We start from the raw sequence: 23,260 nt of genomic DNA on the forward strand, positions 1-23,260 counted from the left end.
TGGGGAGTAGCACTTTCCTTCACACCGTGCTACAGAGTTACCAGTCCATGGGCCAGAGCAGAATTCAGCACCACTGGTGATATCAGACATTTCGCGTATCGTCCTGGGAAATTCTTCAGGTGAAACAAGTTCCAAGACAGAGCTAGGCAGCACAGCCACACGCACGTACGCAGCAGGATCACATGAACACGTCGGGTCCACACTGGTAGTCGGATGTGGGAGGCAGAGCGAGCACATGGCCAGGATGCAGGGTGCGGCACACGAGTGGATTGCGAGACGAGGTGTGTCAGTGTCACGAGGTGGCGCTGGTTCACGTGGGGACTCTGGTGGACTGGGCACTCGAGTGTGTTGTGGTGTGGCGGTGTAAGAAGTCGAGGACATTTGCCACTTGCAGGATGGCGATGCTTTCACGTGGGGCCGCAAAGGGACGGCTGTCACAGGCTGCCACTGGAAGGTCCCCCACGTGGCTAGACGTGAGATGTACTGCGTAAGCAATGGTGATGATGGGTCGTGAGGTCAAGAGATTAGAAGGTAGGGTTTTGGAATGTAACAAACAATGAAAACTGCTCTGCTTTGAGTATACACGACATTCGCTATGGCAGATGTTAGGAATGCCACGGAATACAGCACGTTAAGACATTTGTAAGTTGGAAAGGTAATCGACTCTGCATGACTGAGCAGGTCAGTGGTACCGAGAAGACGTCTCGGCGTGTTTTCTTCCGAAAGCTTTACTCGTTTTACTTGTTCTGGGTTCTGAATTTAATCTCATGCCGATTCCTCTTCACGCCAGTGTCTTCATAAGAGTATAAAACACCAACATACACGCTTTATATACCAAAAGTATGTACAGTAAACGTTTATTTTCTGAAGCCAATATCGTATGTCCCTCTAACCAACACATAATTGAATCCCAAGTTTGTATAAAACATTCAGACGTAAAACCGTGTTAAAAAAAGCTCAGTGTCTTCATGCCCAACGATGGCAGCGGTCATCTGAGATGGCAGAGGTCATCTGAGCTGGCAGCACTGCAGCGGTGATGGACACTCCACGTTGCTGGCGGGCACTGGAGCCAGCGCCTCGAGAGCACGGCCAAATGGAACTCTGCTTCACTGCGAACTCAATCGACGCATCGCGACAAGCGCGCTACAGAGAAGCCGTGAGCTGTGTTGCATCGCCTCAGCTCTTGGCTCACGCCAGGCAGCTCTGTGTCCCCCCTCGCCCCCCACTGGGTCCACCTCTCTCAATGGAACTGGACACCCAGCTCAGCTCCAGGGCGACTGAGCCGAGCTCCGTTATTGCGCCGCTCCGCAGGCGCCGAGGGGCGAGGCGGCCCCGTCCTGGGATGCCCCCGGCCCCCAGGCCGCGCGAACCCCATCCCGGCTTCGGGCCCCGTTCCGTGCCCATCCCAACCCCGCCGTGCCGGCACCGTCCCGAGTCCCGCGGGCCACGCTGGGCCCCCCTCGCCCCCCTCGTCTCCGCGACGCCTCCTGGCCTCGCCTCCGACCAAGCCGTGACCGCGGTCCGCTCCCGGGTACCCCCCTCCTGCTGCTTCTCCCCGCCGCCTCCGCCGCTGCCTCGTCCCGCTCAGCTCCGCGGTCCGCCCCGGGCCCCGCGCCCCCCGCCCCGGGCCCCGCGCCCCCCGCCCCGGGCCCCGCGCCCCCCGCCCCGGGCCCCAGGGCGACCCGCGCGGCGACGCGGCGCGCCCGCGCCTCGGAAAGCAGCAGCAGCCGCCTCCGCGCCCGCACGCACCGCAGGCGCCAGCGCAGCAGCGGGAGGTAGAAGGAGCTGACGAAGTGGCCGAACATCGCCGTCGTCTGCGTCAGGCAGAGCAGCAGCAGCTGCGCGCGGAACAATCGCCGCGCCACCGACTCCGCGTCCAACTCCATTCGGGTCGCGGGCAGCGCCAGGCCCCGGAGCGTGAATTGAGTCGTCGAGGGGCCCCGGAGCGTGAATTGAGTGGTTGAGGGGCCCCGGAGCGTGAATTGAGTTTGTTCATTGGGGGAGCGTGGCCAGGTGGTTGCTGTGTACGCATGGAGCCGCAATCAGAATTAGAAATCGATTCGCTGTTGGTCTCGTTGAGGCTACGTGCCATGTATTTGCACTGCTTCCACATCACCGTTGATTGTACTGCCGGAGCTGTGGTGCTGGTGGTGAACGTGAAAAGTTGCGTTCGAGACACGGTTAAGCCCACATTCGTTTTTAGTGGAATCAACGTCCGACTGGTGTCGAACAGCCCAAGGGGATACACAGCGCCATATACAGGGCGCTTCACAAACATGTGAACACTTTTGAGAATACTCTTTGGTTCTTTCGGTAAAGAACCAAAGAGTATGGATCCCTGCAGTTGTGATGCCGCCGCCACGAAGCCGTTCGGCAGGCGCCCAAACCCCCGACATCGCCACCACCAAGCAACGGAGCCAACCCCGCGTCCCCCTCACCTCACCTCACACGAACACACCCGCACGCATTCCCCCCCCCCCCCCATAGAGCTCCGAGGGGAGGTCACCTGGCCGACCGGTTTTTATCCGAGAAACCCTTATCGGGGTTAACTCTCACGGTTTCCGGCGATCAGGGAATTGGACGACCTCCCCCGTGCTACGTTGCGCCGCGGCGCTGCGACCAGCCGTAATATGGTGTGGTCGCGGCATGGGGCATTCGGCCACCGCGGTTGAGGTGCATTTTCCCCCCACACACACCCCCACGGGTCGACGGGGCAAGCAGGGGAGGGACGGGACAGCATGAATAGCGGGACCGCAGGAGCTGTTGCGCATAGTCATGGAGGGTTGGGATAATTACGCTTGAGCGCGCAGGCACCATTGTTAGGGGAGTTAAAGGATAAGGCTATTAGTATAAATAATTGGGAGAGGGGAGGCGCGCGAGGAGCCATGCACAGCTTCCCACGACGGGCCTTTGTGATGGACACCGCCGCATGAACCTCGATGATGGGGGCATGCGTGAGAAAAGGATTGATTGGAATTTGCGCCGTGCAGGTCGCTCATTGATTAGCGGAACAAAGGCACCGCGGAGCTGCCTGGCCCGGGCGAGGGGGGCGCGTGCCATTGTTTGGAGTTCACGCCGCGCGGACAAAGGATTAATTAGCATAGCGAAGGCGCACGGTGCGTGGGAAGGGGGTAGGGGTCCGGGAATCAGGATAAATGGGGAGCGCAAAGGGGAAATCGGGCTCTTCTCTCCAGGCCAGCGGACCCGCAGCAGCTCCAGCCAGCGACCCGGACGTCCGTGCGACGCGTCGAGGTGCGCTGTTAGCACCGGGAGCAGCGAACCACCGCGGGCACCAAACAGTGAGTGGGGAGGTGAAGTAGGGTAGCGTAAGCCGACAAATAGGGAATAGGTACAGGTTTGGGTGGAATAGGCCAGCCTCGTCGACTCACTGATTCAACATCAATTCGCAGGTAGCATATAATAAATCATTAATAGCGAAGCGTGGTCTCGCGTGATCTTGTTGAGCAGTGTGTCGCGTGGGGAGCTGCGTGTGTGTGCGTGCGACCACCCCGTGTGCGATACAGGTGCGCGATCATAACGTGAGTTGAGTTGGAGTGCGCGGAGCGGCGTGTGTGTGTGTGGGCGTGCGTACGTTCGCTCCGTGTGGGTTGCAGGCGCGCGATTAGGACAGGGAGGTATCGTAGTAGGGAGGGGCAGAATACTACTCGGTAATTAGCCATGCCGGCTACGCGGACCCGCGGGGGAGGGGAATCCTCGGGCGATGGTTCCCACGCCACGGGTGAGGAACCTAGCAGCGGGGAGGCGATTGATGATGCTAGCCCGGCCGTTAGCATTATCGAGGGAGGGATCTCGGGGGCTAGCGACCCCCACACAGTGGTGTCAGAAACGGGACGATCCCCCGCACCCCCAAGGGAAAGAGGCCCCCCAACCCAGATTAAAATCAAATGCACATTTACGGGCAAAGGAATTCCAACATGGAAATCGTTTGCCCGCAGCATCAGGGGGGCGAAAAAGGTTAATGGGTGGTCAGATGAGGAGGCGTTGCAGCAGTTAGAGCTACATTTAGATGGGCGGGCAGCAGACTTTGTAGAAGCGTTGCCCGCAAGCGCACAAACCCAGTGGGAAAAATTAATGTGCGAACTAGAACGGCGCTTCGGCGCCTATGACGAGGAGGATGCGCAGACGGCCTTAGAGGCACGCCGCCGCCAACCCGGCGAAGATTTACGAGATTACGCCGAGGATGTACGCATGTTGACCCAGCTCGCGTACCCAGAGTACGAGGCCAAAATAATTGAGGGCCTCGCCGCCGGTAAAATCCAGCGATATTTGGCACACACCTCGTGGTGGCAGCCAAATGTCGACGGTACACGCCTCTCCTTTAACACCCTCGTCGAGCGCGCGCGCAAATGCGAGAAACTCTCGGGTGAGCGCGCGCAGCCTCGAGGGAGGGGACGAGAGTGCGCCGTAGCGAGCCTACTCTCCAACGAAGAGGAAGAGATCGCCATCGCAGTAAGGGGACGGGCAAGGGAGCCCCAGAGACCCAGCGAGAAAACCCCGGGGTGGGTAGCTGGGTTACAAGCCGGTATGGGAGATATGATAAACCAAGTAGGTGAGAGGGTAACCCAAATAGACGATAAAATGAGCCGAAATATGGTTAAGCTACAGTGTACCGTTGAGACTGAGATGGGGGAACTACGCTCGACAGTAGGGGGACTAGCCGGGAGGGTGTCCCAATTAGAGTCCGATTTGGGACAACTGCGTACTGGGGGAGGGAGAGGGAGTGGACAGGGGACCCGCTACGGAACCGCCCCCCCTCCCCGGGCATGTTATATGTGCGATCGCCGAGGGCATCTAATGAGGGACTGTCCTGAAATCACCCGAGCTAGGCAGACGCGGGGGTTAAACTCCAACGCCCCCTAGAGAGCGGACCAACTAGGGGTGCAATCGACGCGGTCCCGATACAAATAGACGATGATGAGAGTAATGGCGAGCGAGTGATCTCCACACAGGTTCCAGCAACAACGCCCACGGAAACGGTGACTCCTGGCGACTGGCTACGGGAGCTGGTGGCGGGGATCACGGGGGCCACGTCGCTGGTGGAAGGGGAGGTAAACGGAGTGCGTACCCGAATTCTGCTGGACACGGGGGCGGTGGCCTCGCTCGTGAGCGCAGCGCACTGCAGCGCGATCGGGGTCGACGTGCGTCACCTGCAGGCACCGGACCGCGCGCTGCACACGGCGAGCGGAGCCGGAATGGGGCTGCTGGGGAGAGCCACCCTAGAGGTCCGCATAGGCAGTCAGGTGTGCAGCCAGGAGTTCTACGTGTCGAGTGCGTTGTGTCACGAGTGTATTGCAGGTACCGACCTCTTAGAACGGCTGGGACTCAACGTGCAACCCCGCCAGCGATGCGCCACCATGGAGAGCAACGGCGAGCGGATACCGTTCCTGGGACGAGAACCAACGCGCCCCCGCTTCGCACCTGTGGTCGCTATCCTGGCGACGGCAGTCACCATCGGCCCGCTCACCGAGATGCTGGTGCCGGTGGCAACATCCCCCACCGACCCCGCGCTCCGACCATCAGGAGAGGTAATGCTAACTCCTCACCCGGAGTTGGCAAAACGGTATGGGATAGTGGGATCCGCCACGTTGGTAAACGCAGATGGGGACCGATTGTTTGTGCGGATGTTTAACCCCCACAGTACCCCAGCGATACTGCGGCGGCGCACCCCGATAGCCACCGTACACCCCCTGCACGCACGCCACTCTAACGACTCGGTGTTTGCACTCTGGGCTGAGGACCCCGGGCGTCCTGAGGGTGACCAGGACCTGGCCTGGTGAGTCGGCCCGACTCCCCGAGCCGAGGTCGTTCCCCTGCTCGACGCGTTACATGTACCATGGGCGGATTTACCTAAGGGAGAGGCCGATCGGCTGCGCGAGTTACTGCGGGAGTATGCCGACGTATTCAGTGAACACGACTCGGACGTGGGTCGGACCGATCTTGTTAAGCACCAAATTGACACCGGTGCAGCCCGACCCATCAAACTCCCTGCGTACCGAGTGGGCGCACCCGAACGCGCCCAGATCAAAGAGGCAGTTGGGGACATGCTTCGCGATAACATAACTCAGCCCTCGGCGAGCCCCTGGTCAGCCCCAGTGGTACTAGTAACGAAAAAGGATGGGTCAACCCGGTTCTGCGTCGATTACCGTAAACTAAATGCAGTCACGCTCGGCGATGCCTTCCCCATACCCCGCATCGACGACACCTTCGACAGCCTCGCCGGAGCGCGGTATTTTTCCACCCTCGATCTCACGTCCGGGTACTGGCAGGTGGAGATGGCGGAGGAGGATCGGCCGAAAACCGCATTCACCACCCCGATGGGACTATTCGAGTTTCGAGTACTCCCGTTCGGACTCACCAATGCGCCTGCGACGTTCCAGCGGCTGATGGAGTTGGTGATGCGGGGCTTGCAATGGGAACAGTGCCTGATTTACTTGGACGATGTGATAGTGTTCAGTAGATCTTTGTCTGAGCATTGGTCCAGGCTTCGAGAGGTGTTCCAGCGACTGCGAGCGGCTCATCTCAAGCTCAAGCCACGTAAGTGTTACATTGCACAACGCGAGGTGGGGTACCTCGGGCATCGCGTCAGCGAGGCAGGCGTGCACACCGATCCGGAGAAGGTACGCGCCGTAGTGGAGTGGCCACGGCCAAGGAATCTGACGGAGATCAGATCATTTTTGGGGCTCGCCACCTATTATCGTCGATTTGTAAAGGGATTCAGCGAGATTGCACGCCCCCTCACCCAACTCACCTCCCCTAAGCACCCCTATCAGTGGACGGGGGCCTGCCAGACGGCCTTCACCACTCTCAAAGACCACCTCACCCACGCCCCCACCCTCGCTTTCCCCGATTTTACCACCGATTTTATTTTGGACACCGACGCCTGCAGCAGCGGGCTGGGCGCGGTGTTGTCACAGGTACAGGATGGGACAGAACGTGTCATCGCGTACGCCAGCCGGACCTTGAGTGGGGCCGAGCTGAACTATTGCGTGACCCGCCAAGAGTTGTACGCCGTGATTTTCGCATGCAAACAGTTCCGGCCGTATTTGTACGGCAGGAGATGTCGCGTACGCACCGACCATTATGCTTTGCAGTTCCTTCTTACATTCAAGGAGCCGCGGGGGCAGATGGCCCGGTGGTTGGCGCAGTTGCAGGAGTACAACCTGCAAATCGAGTATCGGGCTGGCCGGACGCATGCAAACGCGGACGCCTTGTCGAGGCGACCCACGGTGTACGCCGAGACAAGGGCGGAGGAGGCCTGCCCGTGTTTCACGGGGGGACGCTGCCGGCAGGCAACGGACCCCCGAGCGGCCGCGGCCACTGACCCCCCCCCAGCGAGAGAGAGTGCAGTGTGCGCCACAGAGACCCTCACAGGTGGCACCGAGGATCCCGTCGACCGCCCGGCAAGCGCGGGACCCGCGGCTCGGGACCCGATCGGACGGATCCAGGAGGACGTCGGCTGCGCCTTCCCGGGCCTGAACGACGAGCAGCTGAGACAGACCCAGCAGCGAGATCCCGATCTGGCGGCAGTGGAGGCGGCCCTGCGGGAGGAAAAGAGCGCCCTACCAGGACCCTGGAGCGGTTTGTATGCCCGGTTGTGTGTGCAGAACGGAGTAGTACGGGAGTTAACCGAGGCCGGCCAGCCGGGGTGCATCTGTGTTCCTGCCCAGGTGCGACCCCAGCTGCTACGGCTGGTGCATGACCACCCACTCGGGGGCCACGATGGGGAACGACGCACGCGAGAGACCCTGCGTCGCCAGTATCTCTGGCCCAAATTGGCACAAGACGTGGCGGCCTGGGTACAGGGCTGCCGCGCCTGTCAGCAGTGCGGGCCGAAACCGGCACGATACCAGGTACCCCTAAGGCCGTTCCGCGTCAGCCGCACGAATCAGCTGGTCGGGATCGATCTACAGGGGCCATTCCCACGATCCCATCGAGGCAACCGGTATATTCTAGTCGCAGTAGAGTATTTCACCCGCTACCCCGTGGCAGTGGCCATCCCTGATAAAACGGCCTTGGTGGTGGCCCGGGCATTCGTGGAACATTACGTACTCAAGCACGGGATCCCAGAACGAGTCCTCACCGACCAGGGTAGCGAGTTCGAGGCCGAGCTGTTCCAGGCACTGTGCCGAGAATTCGGAATCCAGAAGGACCGAACCACAGCGTACCACCCCCAGGCGAATGGTATGGTAGAACGCATGAATCAGACCCTAGCGGGGAAACTCAAACGTATGGCGGCTGCAAATCAACGGGATTGGGACGAACACCTCCCCTACGCCCTTTTCGCCTACGCCACCACCGTACACACGTCGACGGGGCAAACCCCGTTTTTAATGATGTTCGGCCGTGAGTCTCGTTTACCCGCAGATCTGCTATTCGGCGTCCCTTCCCCCCAGCCGGAGGAGGGAAGCCGCCCCGTGGAACACCTGTTGGAGACCCTGCGAGAAGCCCGAGGCTGAGCATACCCGCAAGGGGAAGCCGCGCATCGGCGGCAGGAACAGGGCACCCGACCCCGCATGGAACCCCCCTTATTCCTGACAGGTGCTAAGGTGTGGCTACACACCCCTCGCGTCGGGGCCGGGCAGGTGGGGAAACTGACGACCTACTGGCGGGGACCCTGGACCGTGGTGCGGCAGATATCCCCCTGGACGGTACTAATCTATGGCGGGGAGAGGGATCGAGAGACGGTGGTCAACGTCCGCCGCTTAAAACCGTGGAAAGCGGCCCCGGCGAGAGAGGACCCCGTCACCCGAAGGCCCCGAAATCCCGGATTACCCGCACCCCTCGTGTTGGGGGGCCTCGCACACTACATGGGCCCCGCCGGGCCCCCGAGACGCCCCGATCCAGTCCGGAGAAGACGCGGACGCCGGCCACTAAACCCTTCCGCTGCTGAGTTTGTGCCCCAGCCCACAGGTGCCGGAGGACGGGGAGAGCCGCTGGAGTGGAGGAGGAGACCGCCGCAGGAGCTACAGAGGACGGAACCACCCGCCACGAGGCCAGCCACCAGGTCCGGACGGATCCCCCGAACCCCGCAACGTTTCCTCGTGGGCGCGGCCCAAGCGAGGTGCTCCAGTCAACCCGGGACGGGGACTGGCACCTCGGGGGGCTATGTGATGCCGCCGCCACGAAGCCGTTCAGCAGGCGCCCAAACCCCCGACTTCGCCACCACCAAGCAACGGAGCCAACCCCGCGTCCCCCTCACCTCACCTCACATGAACACACCCGCACGCATTCCCCCCCCCCCATAGAGCTCCGAGGGGAGGTCACCTGGCCGACCGGTTTTTATCCGAGAAACCCTTATCGGGGTTAACTCTCACGGTTTCCGGCGATCAGGGAATTGGACGACCTCCCCCGTGCTACGTTGCGCCGCGGCGCTGCGACCAGCCGTAATATGGTGTGGTCGCGGCATGGGGCATTCGGCCACCGCGGTTGAGGTGCATTTTCCCCCCACACACACCCCCACGGGTCGACGGGGCAAGCAGGGGAGGGACGGGACAGCATGAATAGCGGGACCACAGGAGCTGTTGCGCATAGTCATGGAGGGTTGGGATAATTACGCTTGAGCGCGCAGGCACCATTGTTAGGGGAGTTAAAGGATAAGGCTATTAGTATAAATAATTGGGAGAGGGGAGGCGCGCGAGGAGCCATGCACAGCTTCCCACGACGGGCCTTTGTGATGGACACCGCCGCATGAACCTCGATGATGGGGGCCTGCGTGAGAAAAGGATTGATTGGAATTTGCGCCGTGCAGGTCGCTCATTGATTAGCGGAACAAAGGCACCGCGGAGCTGCCTGGCCCGGGCGAGGGGGGCGCGTGCCATTGTTTGGAGTTCACGCCGCGCGGACAAAGGATTAATTAGCATAGCGAAGGCGCACGGTGCGTGGGAAGGGGGTAGGGGTCCGGGAATCAGGATAAATGGGGAGCGCAAAGGGGAAATCGGGCTCTTCTCTCCAGGCCAGCGGACCCGCAGCAGCTCCAGCCAGCGACCCGGACGTCCGTGCGACGCGTCGAGGTGCGCTGTTAGCACCGGGAGCAGCGAACCACCGCGGGCACCAAACAGTGAGTGGGGAGGTGAAGTAGGGTAGCGTAAGCCGACAAATAGGGAATAGGTACAGGTTTGGGTGGAATAGGCCAGCCTCGTCGACTCACTGATTCAACATCAATTCGCAGGTAGCATATAATAAATCATTAATAGCGAAGCGTGGTCTCGCGTGATCTTGTTGAGCAGTGTGTCGCGTGGGGAGCTGCGTGTGTGTGCGTGCGACCACCCCGTGTGCGATACAGGTGCGCGATCATAACGTGAGTTGAGTTGGAGTGCGCGGAGCGGCGTGTGTGTGTGTGGGCGTGCGTACGTTCGCTCCGTGTGGGTTGCAGGCGCGCGATTAGGACAGGGAGGTATCGTAGTAGGGAGGGGCAGAATACTACTCGGTAATTAGCCATGCCGGCTACGCGGACCCGCGGGGGAGGGGAATCCTCGGGCGATGGTTCCCACGCCACGGGTGAGGAACCTAGCAGCGGGGGGGCGATTGATGATGCTAGCCCGGCCGTTAGCATTATCGAGGGAGGGATCTCGGGGGCTAGCGACCCCCACACAGTCACGAAAACTTCAAATCTACTTTTGAGAGTTTTCAATAATACCACAAAAAATGTGCCTCCGCGCACTGGAGACCACCTGGAGAAGATTGTGTTGACAATGGTGAACAAGTGGAGACCCTTTGAAGTTATTAACATACATTTTTTTGTGTATTATCCGTTGTTTTTTCCATTATAAACGATAGTCCCATAATAAGTGTTAACATTTTTTTAAAGCACCCAACATTAGGGCAGTCGGCAGTTTCACGCCTCGTTGTTGAGCGACAACTTTGCTCGCTCCGTCGGCCCCACCGTGTCCTCTTTAGGCCCCGCACCTTCCTGCGTTCACACGGCGGAGTTGACACGGAGGGTCGTGGAGGGGTTGTGAAGGGGGCCCCAGGAAACGTGGCTAGCCCCAGTGAACGTGTGTGGCCCCAGGAAACGTGGGTAGCCCCAGGAAACGTGGGTGGCCCCAGGAAACGTGGGTGGCCCCAGGAAACGTGGGTGGCCCCAGGAAACGTGGGTGGCCCCAGGAAACGTGGCTAGCCCCAGGAAACGTGGGTAGCCCCAGGAAACGTGGGTGGCCCCAGGAAACGTGGCTATCCCCAGGAAACGTGGGTGGCCCCAGTGAACGTGGGTGGCCCCAGGAAACGTGGCTATCCCCAGGAAACGTGGGTGGCCCCAGGAAACGTGGGTAGCGGTATTCGTGGCGGGTCGTGTCAGTAGGTGAGGCGGCTTCACAACTTGCCGAGAGCCCTCTTCGAGCAGCAACATAGGATTTCAACTGACATGGAGAGCATGTTACTAGAGTGAATTATGTCATATATAAGCAAATGCTATCCCCTATAGAAGTGTTATTTAAGCATTAGGTTGCATTTTTTTCGAGTTTTGGTTTCGAAATTTCATATTCGCTTTCCCATACCAATTCCACTTTTAGGTAGTTTTTTTTTACCTTGACCAAAAATATGTTCACATGATCTTCAAGTTATAAATGTTTTAGTTGTATTATTGTTGTTCTTGTTTATCCAGGGAAGCCTCACTGAGTCTCACAATGGTCCTGCCAAGTTTTCGCAACAAGGGACAATGATTGCAATGTTTTTTCCACTTCATGTTTCACATTTGGCTAATCTGAACCATGAGGCCGGCACACTAATTATCTGATAATTACTCTTGATAACTCGTGACTCGTTACATTACCTGTTTAACAATGTGCTGTGCACTGTTTCCAGACGTGCATTTCATTTCGAAGCCTTGAAAACCCAAAACCGTTGAACACTCGTAGAATTATTCAATTATCAAATGTTCAGATCTAATAGAATGGAATGTTGCGCGCTATGATCATATAACCACACAATATACCGTCCAATTTCATAATAATACAACACTTATAATACTGTAGTTTTCATCTCAGCATTTCATGGGGCTTTTAGGTTGATGTACACAAACTAATACTGTTGTCTGATCCACACTAAATTCCAAATGTATGTCAACTACATATGTGTTGCGCCATACCAAGGCGCTGTAGGTTGCTTTACCTGCCACCACGCTCACGGGCCGACAGGGGGCAGCCGAGAAACAGAACGAGGTGTGTCGGGGTTGACCCAAGGTCAACCCCCCCCCCCCCCCCCCCGGGTGGCCCGTGACCGGAGGTTGACCGGAGGTTGACACCCCAGGCCCCCAAAGACTGGGGGCTGGGGGGGATAGGGGCCACCGGCTGATTTTAAGACCCTTTAAGATTTAAGACCCTTTAATACCTTTTCAGAACCTCCCAGACATTTCTGGAAGGTTCTGGAGAAGGGGTGATGAGGCAAGGGGTAAGCCCCCGACCTGGGGATAAAAGCCGGCCCTCTGAACGGGTCCGGCAGTGTTCGCCTACTCAAGCCTGAAGCGTCCGAAGACCTGAAGACTGGAGCAGCACCCTAGGACCCTCCCCGAGGCTCTTGTCAGAGCCGGGTTGTAGCGGACCGGTGGTGGGACCCTGGGTCGGGTCGGTCTCGCCTCCCTTAGCGGCCGTGGCCAGAGACCTGGGTGTAGAGTAGCCCGGGGTAGTGTGTAGGACACACGAGAAGGGATGCTGTACCTCCCTTAGGCTATCGGGTTGAAGGGGCCGTACCCCTTCGTGTTACAGTCGCTGTCCGTTGAGTCTGTTGTAATAACCGCGTTGCCTCCATATATACGTCTCCGTGTAGTTAGTTAGACACAACCTATGCCTGCGGGGATATTGGGTTAGACCAATGCAGTTCAGCAGAGGCAAGGTTTAGCCGAGCGAGCGAGCAAGGCATGGGGCCACGCACGATTGTTATAGCACACACGGGAGACTTGTTGATGATACATTCAGTCACCGATTAAAGGCGATCCTCGCGTTCATGGTGGATGAATTAAAGAGTGCATTTAAGAATCGATCATTTATGAAATACACAAACCATATGCAAATGGTTTGTGTATTTTAGCAAACAAAAGTACAAAAATGCAGAGCAAGAAACAATGCAAACGAGATGGTACAAAGGATGCAAAAATAAAATTTTCTTAATTTGAATCATGATCTCGGATCGTAACAACTTGATTTCTGTGGGGGATATATTGTTACAGGTATTGTTACAGGTATTGCTTCGAGCACTGTTGTCATATTAATACAGTAATGTATTCGAGGTGCTTTTACCTGTGGGATTGTGGTATTACAGAGCACACAATAAATTATCACGGTGCAATATTTGACAGTCATAGCGCTCGCTAAACTGCAACTAAGTGCGATGCTCGATCATGTCACTCGGGGTTACATCGCAATTCCTTACAGACTGCATAAGTAGGACAACCTATTTTTAATTTAGGGTGTCAAGTGCCTCGGTTTACTCTTTATTCTGTACCTATAAAACAGCATGAGACACAATTCAAGAAAATGGACCTGTTGTGCAAAATTAACTTGAATATTTAAATTGGAAAATTCTACAAAAACCATTGCAAAGAGTGGTCTATTACAGTATATCATGAAATATTTAAACGTTTATTCGTAATGTAATTTTTGTAATGTGTATATTGTTTCGTATTCATATAAGGTACTATACAGTACAGTAATACTGAAATTGTAAGTGTTCATAACTAGGACTACGCAATGAAACCATTAAAAACGTCTTTGTAGTGACTGAAATTGGAATGTTCAGTAACGTATCCATATTTTCGCATCTGAGTATAAAACACGTGAGAAAATGTGTAAACCTTTAGTAATAAGTGGAATCTTCACTGATTAATATACGTCGTTCAAGTAATGCAAGTTTAACAGGTTCTAAATATCAAGTTATAACGACTATGTTCGATATGAGGCGCTTAATACGTAGTCTTCATCGCAATACTACTGCAATCTCCAGATTTTAAGACACTCTGGAAATATACTCTGCTTTAAAATACAGGATGGGGGGGGGGGGAGTGCATCTTTTAATCTTGAGGATACAAAATATAAACAGTGGGACATGCAATAACATAAGTATTGAAAATATTCCATAAAAAGGTCATAACACAGGCAAAATACCGTGAAGCGAATTAAATATAATCAAGGAATGGGGGTAGCAAGAGTACTGTGCTCGACTTGTGTTCGAAGAGGGGCCAGCCAGCAACACCCGGGTACTGCATCTTCAGCTGCACATGGGGACGAATGTGTGAACACGTGGAGAGAAATGCTGTGCTCTGGAGCAGCAGCAGCAGCGAACCCAGTGGACTGCCGGGTGCTGTGCCCCTGTAATGGATGCCAACCTCAGCTGAGTCGATCACAGGAAACTGGTTTCCCACTCTGGCTGTACATCTTCCGTTTTGAGTTGAAGGTATAACAAGCCACCTTCCCTGCATGTGCCATCCACACCAACGCACAGAACACACCGCACACGTATCACTTTGCTCATTACGATGTCTATTTTGTGCGTATTTTTTGGGTCTTTCGGTAAAGTCACGTAGATAGAACAATAAAATAAAAATTAATTAAAAGAAAGTGAATAAAAAATAATAAAAAATATCATGACGTTTCGATCGCAACACAAGCAATCGTCACCATGAAGTGGGCGGGGCTAGTGGTGTTAAAGTGAGAGAGATTAGCATGTCAATGTAAGAGATTAGCATGTCAATGTAAACGGCAGCTGTGTTAGTGTTAACCTGTTAATATAAAATCAGAGAGTCGAAAATAACTAATAACATCAAAGGTAGGATGGAAACATCACAGTCAGTTAAGACTTTACCTGGTTAATAACAAGTCTTAACTGACTGTGATGTTTCCATCCTGCCTGCCTATGTCAGCTGTTCTTTCCGACTCTGTGTGTCTTTCTCCCTCTCTCTGTGCATCTCTCTCCGATCTCTACTCCAGTGACCCGGGTGCTGCTGTGGGGTCCACTTTCTGCCCCGCCTCCTTCCCCCCCCCCTCTTCTCTCTCCCCCCCCCCTACTGCCGAGGCCTATATAACCTCGTGCCACGGCAGATCTCTCGCCTACTTCAGAAGTTTTTTTTTGCTGTGGTTGTCCCACCTGATGACGATTGCTTGTGTTGCGATTGAAATATCGTGATCTATTATTTTTCTACCTACGCGAGTTTACCGAAATACCCAAAGGGTAAAGATTTAGTTTATTTAAGACACAGTACTGTAATCATCACAATTGACAACCCTTCCATTTCTGATGGATTTAAAGCCTATGCACACTGTGAGTTTTTGGGGTTGAATGACCATTCTTCACCACGTTGGTCAATGCAGGTTAATAAAGGGGTGAGGAGGGTGGGTTCGGACCAGTTAAGATATAATTTGCCCCAAATATTAGCCGTGACCCGGAAATTATAGTTGCCGGGTTAATCGCTTAGTGTGCTAACCACGGTGTCATCACTCCCCCCACGTTAATCTATCGTAACATATATGTCTGCATTTCAAATTCAAGTGTATGAGGTGCGGTCTCACATACCTGTCTGACTCAGTTTTGTCCTCTGGATCTGCCGTGCTGCTCACATCCACGCGCACATTTGTGTAAACACTGTTGTGTATCTTGTTGCGTCTGTCACAAAACTGCTCGCTCGTTTGATCGTATGCCTATTCGGACAACAAGCGACAGGGCAAGGAACCAGAGCAGTGGTAAAGGGCAGAGGGACAGCAGACAGGAAATAACAGATAGAAACAGATTCCAGAGCTACTCCTTCATTGTAAAATATCATCCGTGTTCTGCCCACTGTTAGATGAAGGCCTCCCCACATCGCCATCTTGCAGTCTCACCATCCATCCTGCTCCTGCACATGAACTAATATCATGGCTCCATCTCCACAGAGATTATTTTCTCGACCTATTTCCTCCTTTTCCTGCCATTCCATCGCCGGTCTCATCCATCGGCCAGCAACCATTTTAGCAGTTAATATGATTTCTCTACTTACTTTTTTCTCAGCTCCATGTTTTCCCCTTTCTGTATCTTGGTATAATTTACAGCATGCATTAATCCAGGACAATGGACTTTCAAGCATTTTTACCATTTGCTTTGGCAGTTTTGATGTTTTTGATTCATGTTACAGTTAGCAGAAGACACTGAAAACGTTTATAGACACATCAGTATACTTTTTTTCATGATCGAGATCAGCTTTTTTATTAAACGCTTCATCCAGCTCTTCATCATTTAAAAAAAATCATATTGATCAAAGTCCACTTTACACGGCTGCGCTTATTATACACATACTGCTGTGTTTTCAAGTTATACCCTTTCAAATGTTAATTTTTTTTAGAAAATTTGCTCATGTTTACGAATCCAACTTTTCGGCCTTGTTTGCACAGTTCACTTATTTCATGAATTTAATTTAGCCTTGGGTTTGGTGTTTCTAAATTGTAGAAACACCGCTATCGTAGTCACGCGTTTGTACAACAAATATAAACATGTGGTACCTGTAAGTATGTCGGTGGTAGAAGCTTTCCCACTGTTTTCACGAGCTGGGAGAATGTGGGTCTTTGGGATGCCCTGAGTGCCCAGCAAGCCTTCATTATTTCAAACCTGACTCAATCACATGCACAGTCACAGCCAGATTAGGGAACTTCAGCAATGGTCCACAAGCACAAGTCACAAAAACTCAACAAAGTGTCTTTAGCACTGCCCTAAAGAGGAAAATAATGGTCAGTGCCGAAAACGTTGCACATTATCTACGTGTATTACCTGTGTAGGGTAGTATTGGCGAAAGTGTTAAGTTTTTATTGTGACCCTATTCCACCATTGTCAAATCATGTTTCCACGAGCACACTGCCATACTATTTGAAATTCTTACGATATCGGAAGTGCTGAGTGGAGAGCCGTTGGCATGAAAAGGGAATGCTCTAGGCCAGGCAAGGGTTTGAGTGGAGTGCTCAGGTTGGGGTGCTTTGCGGTAGACACAATGTCGAAATGGGGAAGGCGGCACGCCCTTCCTTGGTCCTGACCCTGAATGAATAAAAAGCCCACGTCTAATTCACCCTTTACTTGAAGTTCTGTGGGAAAATATTACTTACATTGTGTGGGTATACATGGAGTGTAAAATCACACTTTGTTCAGATTTACTTTGGTTTGTTGTCATCATTGTTGTGATATAATCCACATTCAGATGGCTGCAATAACCTCATGCAATGCATCATGATCAGTATTGAGGTTCACACATTTCATAAAGTAAGATTATATTTTTTGGGTATTTTGGTAAAGCCACGTAGATAGATCAAATAAAAAATAATCATAATAAAAATATAAATAATAAAAAGAATAACAATATCACGACGTTTCAATCGTAACACAATCAATCGTCATCAGGTGAGAAATATCGCGGGAGAGCTGCTGAGAATCAATGCAAGATTACTTGTGTTATTATTAGCAGCAGTATTCGCATGTTACCGTCACATGGACATCTCTTTTAAAACTGCCAACCATGCCAGCATGCATGGCTCTGTAAACCAATTTTATTTCTCAGAGTAGAATTAGTCAAGCGAAGGCAAACAAAAATGACCGATTTTTGTAGTCGGTCGCGATGGGACGTTTAAAACAGATGACATCCACTGCGAGGGGTAACAAATACAATTTTCCGTAATAATTTTTGTCTATTAATTTAATATAAAGTATTTTAATTATAAAGTAGGAAATTCCAGGGTCCCCACACGTATGTCGCCATGAGATTTTTTTCTGTACCCTCATCCTAATTCGCTACATACACAGTTACCACAATGCGTCGCACTACGAGTACTCACAGGTCTTCCGTCGCATGTTCTGGTTTGTCCATATGAAGTCCAGCTTTCAGCTGCCCATAAAAGTGTGCATCAATTGCCATTCCAGGGTAAGGACTGCCTCCTAGAAATAATTCATCATCACCGTCATCATCATCATCACCATCATCATCGTCATCATCATCATCACCATCGTCATCATCATCATCACCATCATCATCGTCATCATCATCACCATCATCATCGTCATCATCATCGTCATCCTTCCAGCGGCTTCTGGCTGACCATCGAACAAAGACGGTCATCGCATCGTGCACTTTCAGATGCGCTTCTGCGGCCTTCTAGAACACTCTTCAGATATTAAGCTATTGGACTTGTACATTTTAAAATAATCTAGATTGAAAACTGATTTCTAAAGAACTGCTTTTTGTGTTTAGTTTGTTGTCCTTCTCCAGCACCTCTGATTAGCTCGGTTGGCTACGTACGGTGCGAAAACAGTTCAACATACATTGTCGTCGCATGTGCATTGGTAATTCTAAGTAAATACACGTCAAGGGGTGTATGCAATACTCACGTTTCCAATGTCATAAGGCATATTTAACATAGGAACCTTTACAGTTATATGAAAACTACACTCCATAGCACCAACAATACAGTATTCTGTAACAAAAACAATATTTTCTAGTGTAGGGATTGGAGCTAGGAGTTGATGGCAGGTTTCACTCGCGATTTCACGATTGCAACTGGCAGAGCGCTTTTACATTCACGCGCCAAAAATAGACACATCGGAAATTGGCCAGCCAGGGAAGCAATAATCCAAAATTGGCAATTGGATGGCACGATTTCACTAGCGCATTTCAACTGTTCATCTAGCCCCAGGGGACAATAAAAAAAACCCTCAATATTTCAAGAGCTGCAACGCAGAGCGGTGGTCTTTAATGAATATCGTCAAGAAGCAATCCTTAAAGAGTTGCATGTGGCTCTGGGACCGCAGGTTGCTGACCCCTGCTCTAGCCCAACTACCCAGGGCCCACTTAGTTCATAACTTATCATGTATTTGTGAATGTGTTTACTTTCACCTATCATAGTTGACCAGCCCTGAAATAGCATTTTATATGTGATAGCATTACACTAAATGACATTTGTGAGTGTGGTATTCGGATATAAGTGTGTGTTCACATACCGAGCGAGAATATTTCCCACAACAGCACACCGTATGACCACACGTCGCTGAGTGTTGTGTACACGTTGTCAAATATACTCTCCGGGGCCATCCACTTCACCGGCAGGAACGTCTGTACACACAGAGACATTACGACTTTTACTCGTTAAAAGTTACATTCTTGATCCATCCGTTCCCCCTCTTTCAGTGTCGGTCTAATTCCAAGCATGACTTCAGTGACTGCCGAGGTATTGTGAACAAATTGCGTAGGGCATACAGCATACTGGTTAAAATGAATCGATTCTTACACGTGTGATTGGATGCTTGCATCATGAGCGTAATAATGTATTTGAATCGATTAATGTACTATTATATGCCTATGTGTAATGGCAATAACATTATTTCATAAAATGTAAAAAAAAATGTAAGTCTTGTGCATTTTTCGTGAATGTCCAAATATCTGATTACATGTGCATACATATGTACAAACAAAGACACCCCCGTTTTAGCCCGAACAGACTGTTGGGGCAAGTTTTGTTCGCGAGCACCTATTAAGGCCGGCACGGCACACAAGAAGGTAGGTGACCAGATCCACACCTGATCGCCTTTGTCCCCCAGTGCTCATGTTTACACACTGCACGAGCTACTTATTTAAGTCAGAGTCGACCTTGGGGAGGCCCTGAACCAGTTAAAATACCCACCACATTTGTTAGTCGTGAGCAGGAATTGAACTCCACTCACCGGGTTCATAGCACATTGCGCAAACCCCTACACTTCTGCCCCCCCCCACACACACACGTGCAATGAAAGTTATGTTTTGTACATACATTGCCCCTGGATATGTAATTGGTGTCTTTCTCCAGATCTCTCGCCAGTCCAAAGTCACAAATTTTGACCACTCGGTGGTTTGCGAGCAGCACGTTACGGGCAGCCAGGTCTCTGTGTACGCACTGTCGCATACAAACACAGTAACACACGTGTTATACCCTATATGGTTCCATATATGTGGCATTTTTGAGAGCCTATTAAGGCTGGCACAGCACATGATGCATTTTAACGAGCACCTCATCCATCTGCCTTTATCCTTGCAACACTGAAGCTTACACAGTCAAGAGGATACATTACTGAGTTTAGACTGGTTCTACCAACTAGCCTTGGTACTATGCAAGGCACAGGATCGATCCATAGTATTTGGGATAGTGATACATTGTGTTATTGACGACAGCACTGCTCCTGATATGACATTAGTTTGATGCTTTTCTAACAAGTTGGGTAGCTGACAAATTTGTTCGAGCGCAGTTCTTCGATCGTACCCAAGTATGCCTTGGGTATGCCACCCAAGCATCACATGACCCTGAGATTTCAATGCATAAGTGGGCAACAAATATGACAAGTGGGCGCACGTGTTTCTTGTTTTGGCTGAAGCCCAAGCTCTTATTTTGGCACATCAGTACCAAAATATACCATATAAGGCCACACATTAGATTGGTTGATAATTACTGCTATGACAAATAGAACATCAGCAAATCGTAGAGTGTTCACGTGGAGTGAATACATATTCAGTACATGTGTGGTGTTAATGTGTGAAGTTCGTACACAGTTACGTCCAGGTCTGATGATTGTTTTAAATATCAGACATACATTTTTGGAGGCAAGGAACGCCATGCCCTGTGCCACCTGGTAGGCACAGCTCAGGAGATCTGTCGATGTGAGGGGCGACGCGCCACCAAGTTCACAGCAGGCATAGAATGGTTCGTCTGTAACAATACACAAGCCATGACCAGAATGTCATAAATGCTACAATTCACGGGCCCATCCGTGAGTTAAGCACATATTATTCTCGGCCTATCAACAATGAACATGCATTGTGTGAATGCACATATTCTTACCATCTCTTTGAGTATCCATATAATAGACCCCATCCACCACTGTGTATAGAACGCGATCCACACGTGCTTCAGAACGCACGTAATTGTCATCATCTCCCGGCCTCATATCCATATACATGCTCTCAGCACATGTAGAGCTATACACACACACGCGGGTGTGCGTACACGTGAGCACAACCAGAACATCCGTACTTATATACAGAATCGCATTATTTCATGTTTTGTAATCACAATGAAATGTAATACTGCAATGTGCAGCTCTTTGTAAATCCACTATTGAATGAAGGGCCTCCCCATTTCATATCAGTCATGGGTTTGTTTGACCTTACTTCAGCACGCTTGGTTGGCGCAGGTTAGTGGAGGTTGTAAGCCGAGACCGTTTTTGATTTCACTCGCCACTGATATTCAGCTCGTGGCTGTGAATCGTACTTAGGTCGCTGGGTTCATAGCACCGTGCCATTAACAGCTCCATCGGCCTAACCACCCACACTACTCACGACGTGAAGTGTGGTGACAACGGACACGTCCGTGGGCAGCTCACCTTGCTGCAGGCCTCTTGAGCGATTGCTGAGCATCCTTTAGCCAGTGAAGGTACGCATACTTGTTCCTGTGCAGGAAGTTCACCAGATCACCGTGGCAACAGAACTCGGTAATGATGTAGACAGGACCTGTGGGGTCATTGTTTTTATCGTTATTTGCTATCTTCTATAAATGTGAATGGCACAATTCGCCATTGTAAAATGTCCATTTTAAAAACGAGCATCTCCTGCTCCCGTTGGCAAGTTACAGCACAACACATCATTTGTGCATCACGACACCTCACGATCTCAGTGAATGAACTCACATTCCCAGATACGTTTGAAGATAGTGGCATAAATATTTAAATGACTGTACTCACGAAAAATTTTCATGCATTTTTAATTGAAGTAGGTGGCTATAAATAGGAATTTGAATGAGCAAACAAATCATAATTAATTGCTCGTGATTTATTTGGGTAAAGGCGCAGGCTTCCCATCGCTTACTCAGGGCCTCCACTCAGGGCCTCCACTCCAGGAAGTTCTCGAGAGCCCCTCTCTAGGGCAATGTGAACTCTCTCCCACACTGGCTCGCTGACTCGGAAGAGGTGACAGTACTCAATCTTTACACCACCACACTGTCCCCAACTTTACCCCTGACAATCGACCAACTATGGTGTACCCATTTATGCTGCTGGGTGGACAGAGGCAGTGCAGGGGGGGGGGATTTAAGAAACTTGCCCATTGTTTCACCTGCCAGGCCGGGAGATCAAACCAGCAAAACTCTGCATTGCGAGTCTATTTTGTGATCCATTCTGCCATGGCTGTATCCGGTGATTTCATCATCATTATCATCAGCCCTGGTCAATTCACTGCTAAATAATAATGCAATTTATAAAGCACGCAACATTTCACGGAGATAAATGACCGCGACTCTTAAGGCGCGGAGCCAAGCTTAATGTCGCGCGAAAGCCAGGTGAAGAGGTGGGGCCTTTAAGTGTCTTAAAAGTCGGCGTAGGTTGAACGCTGCTGCGAATGTGCAGCAGCGGAATGGCGTTCCAGACGGCGGGGGCTGCCACGGAGAAACGACGCCCGGCAGTGACCATGGTCCTTGGTGTAGAGAAGAGGAGGTTGTGAGTCGCGCTGCTATGGAGAGTTCTACCGTGAGGTGTAATGCGGGGCGACAGGAGAGCGAAGAAAGATAACGGTGGACGACTGAAAATAGAGGAGCAGTGGCACAGGCAGGCAGGATGAAGGCCTCCCCAAGCTGCTGCCACCTCTGCAATGTAATAATCCACCTAGTACTCGCACATGAACTGCTTTCATCGCTCCACCTCCTTGGCGTTTAAACAAAGAAAGTAAAATCGTCTTGCCTCCCACAGTGCAGGCCCCCAACAGGTTGACGATGTTGAGATGTGCGCCCAGGTGGCTCATGATCTTCAGCTCAGACATCATCGCTCTCCTTTCACTCATGGACGAGTTGGCTGAGAGACACAACGACCCATGCACACAAAGACTTTATCATCATCATCAGCAGCTGTGATCTGTTGGCTGCAGGATGAAGGGCTCGCCAAGCCGTCGCCATCTCTCGCGGTCCTGCGATGCAACTATCCATGTGACACCCGCGCAGATTTCGTCGTTCCATCTCGGACATCCTCTAGGGCGTGTTCCCTCTTTTGGATGCGACACAATTATTCATACAAGTGCAAATCCTTACACACTTGCGAGTTGACGTAGTGGCCTGCGCTATAAAGCAAGAGATCTTCCTTGATTCCCAAGCATGGCAAACATTATTGGTGAGTGATATCTATAAATTGAAACTATAATTTTTTTTTTTACCAGGTAATGCCCACTGAGAAAGACGGCTTTTTTGAGAAGCGATCTGGCCACAAGTTATAGCTCAACGAAGTGGCTTGTCATGTG

General features: G+C 52.0%; 1 protein-coding gene across 1 annotated transcript in view; it reads right to left on the bottom strand.

Moving 5' to 3' along the window:
- Nucleotides 1-12,981: 12,981 nt before the first annotated feature.
- The window catches only part of LOC144720142 (platelet-derived growth factor receptor alpha-like), a 52,192-nt gene continuing 41,913 nt past the window's right edge, over nt 12,982-23,260 (bottom strand). Inside the window, 10 exon segments of the mRNA XM_078596649.1 lie at nt 12,982-14,422; nt 15,520-15,644; nt 16,479-16,584; nt 17,796-17,895; nt 18,955-19,066; nt 19,761-19,883; nt 20,575-20,690; nt 20,823-20,959; nt 21,364-21,490; nt 22,711-22,821. Coding sequence (XP_078452775.1) covers nt 14,350-14,422; nt 15,520-15,644; nt 16,479-16,584; nt 17,796-17,895; nt 18,955-19,066; nt 19,761-19,883; nt 20,575-20,690; nt 20,823-20,959; nt 21,364-21,490; nt 22,711-22,821 — 1,130 coding nt within the window. The 3' untranslated portion in view covers nt 12,982-14,349.

Source organism: Lampetra planeri, chromosome 7, assembly GCF_965212315.1.
Source record: "Lampetra planeri chromosome 7, kcLamPlan1.2.h2, whole genome shotgun sequence".
NCBI classification, from domain to species: domain Eukaryota; kingdom Metazoa; phylum Chordata; class Hyperoartia; order Petromyzontiformes; family Petromyzontidae; genus Lampetra; species Lampetra planeri.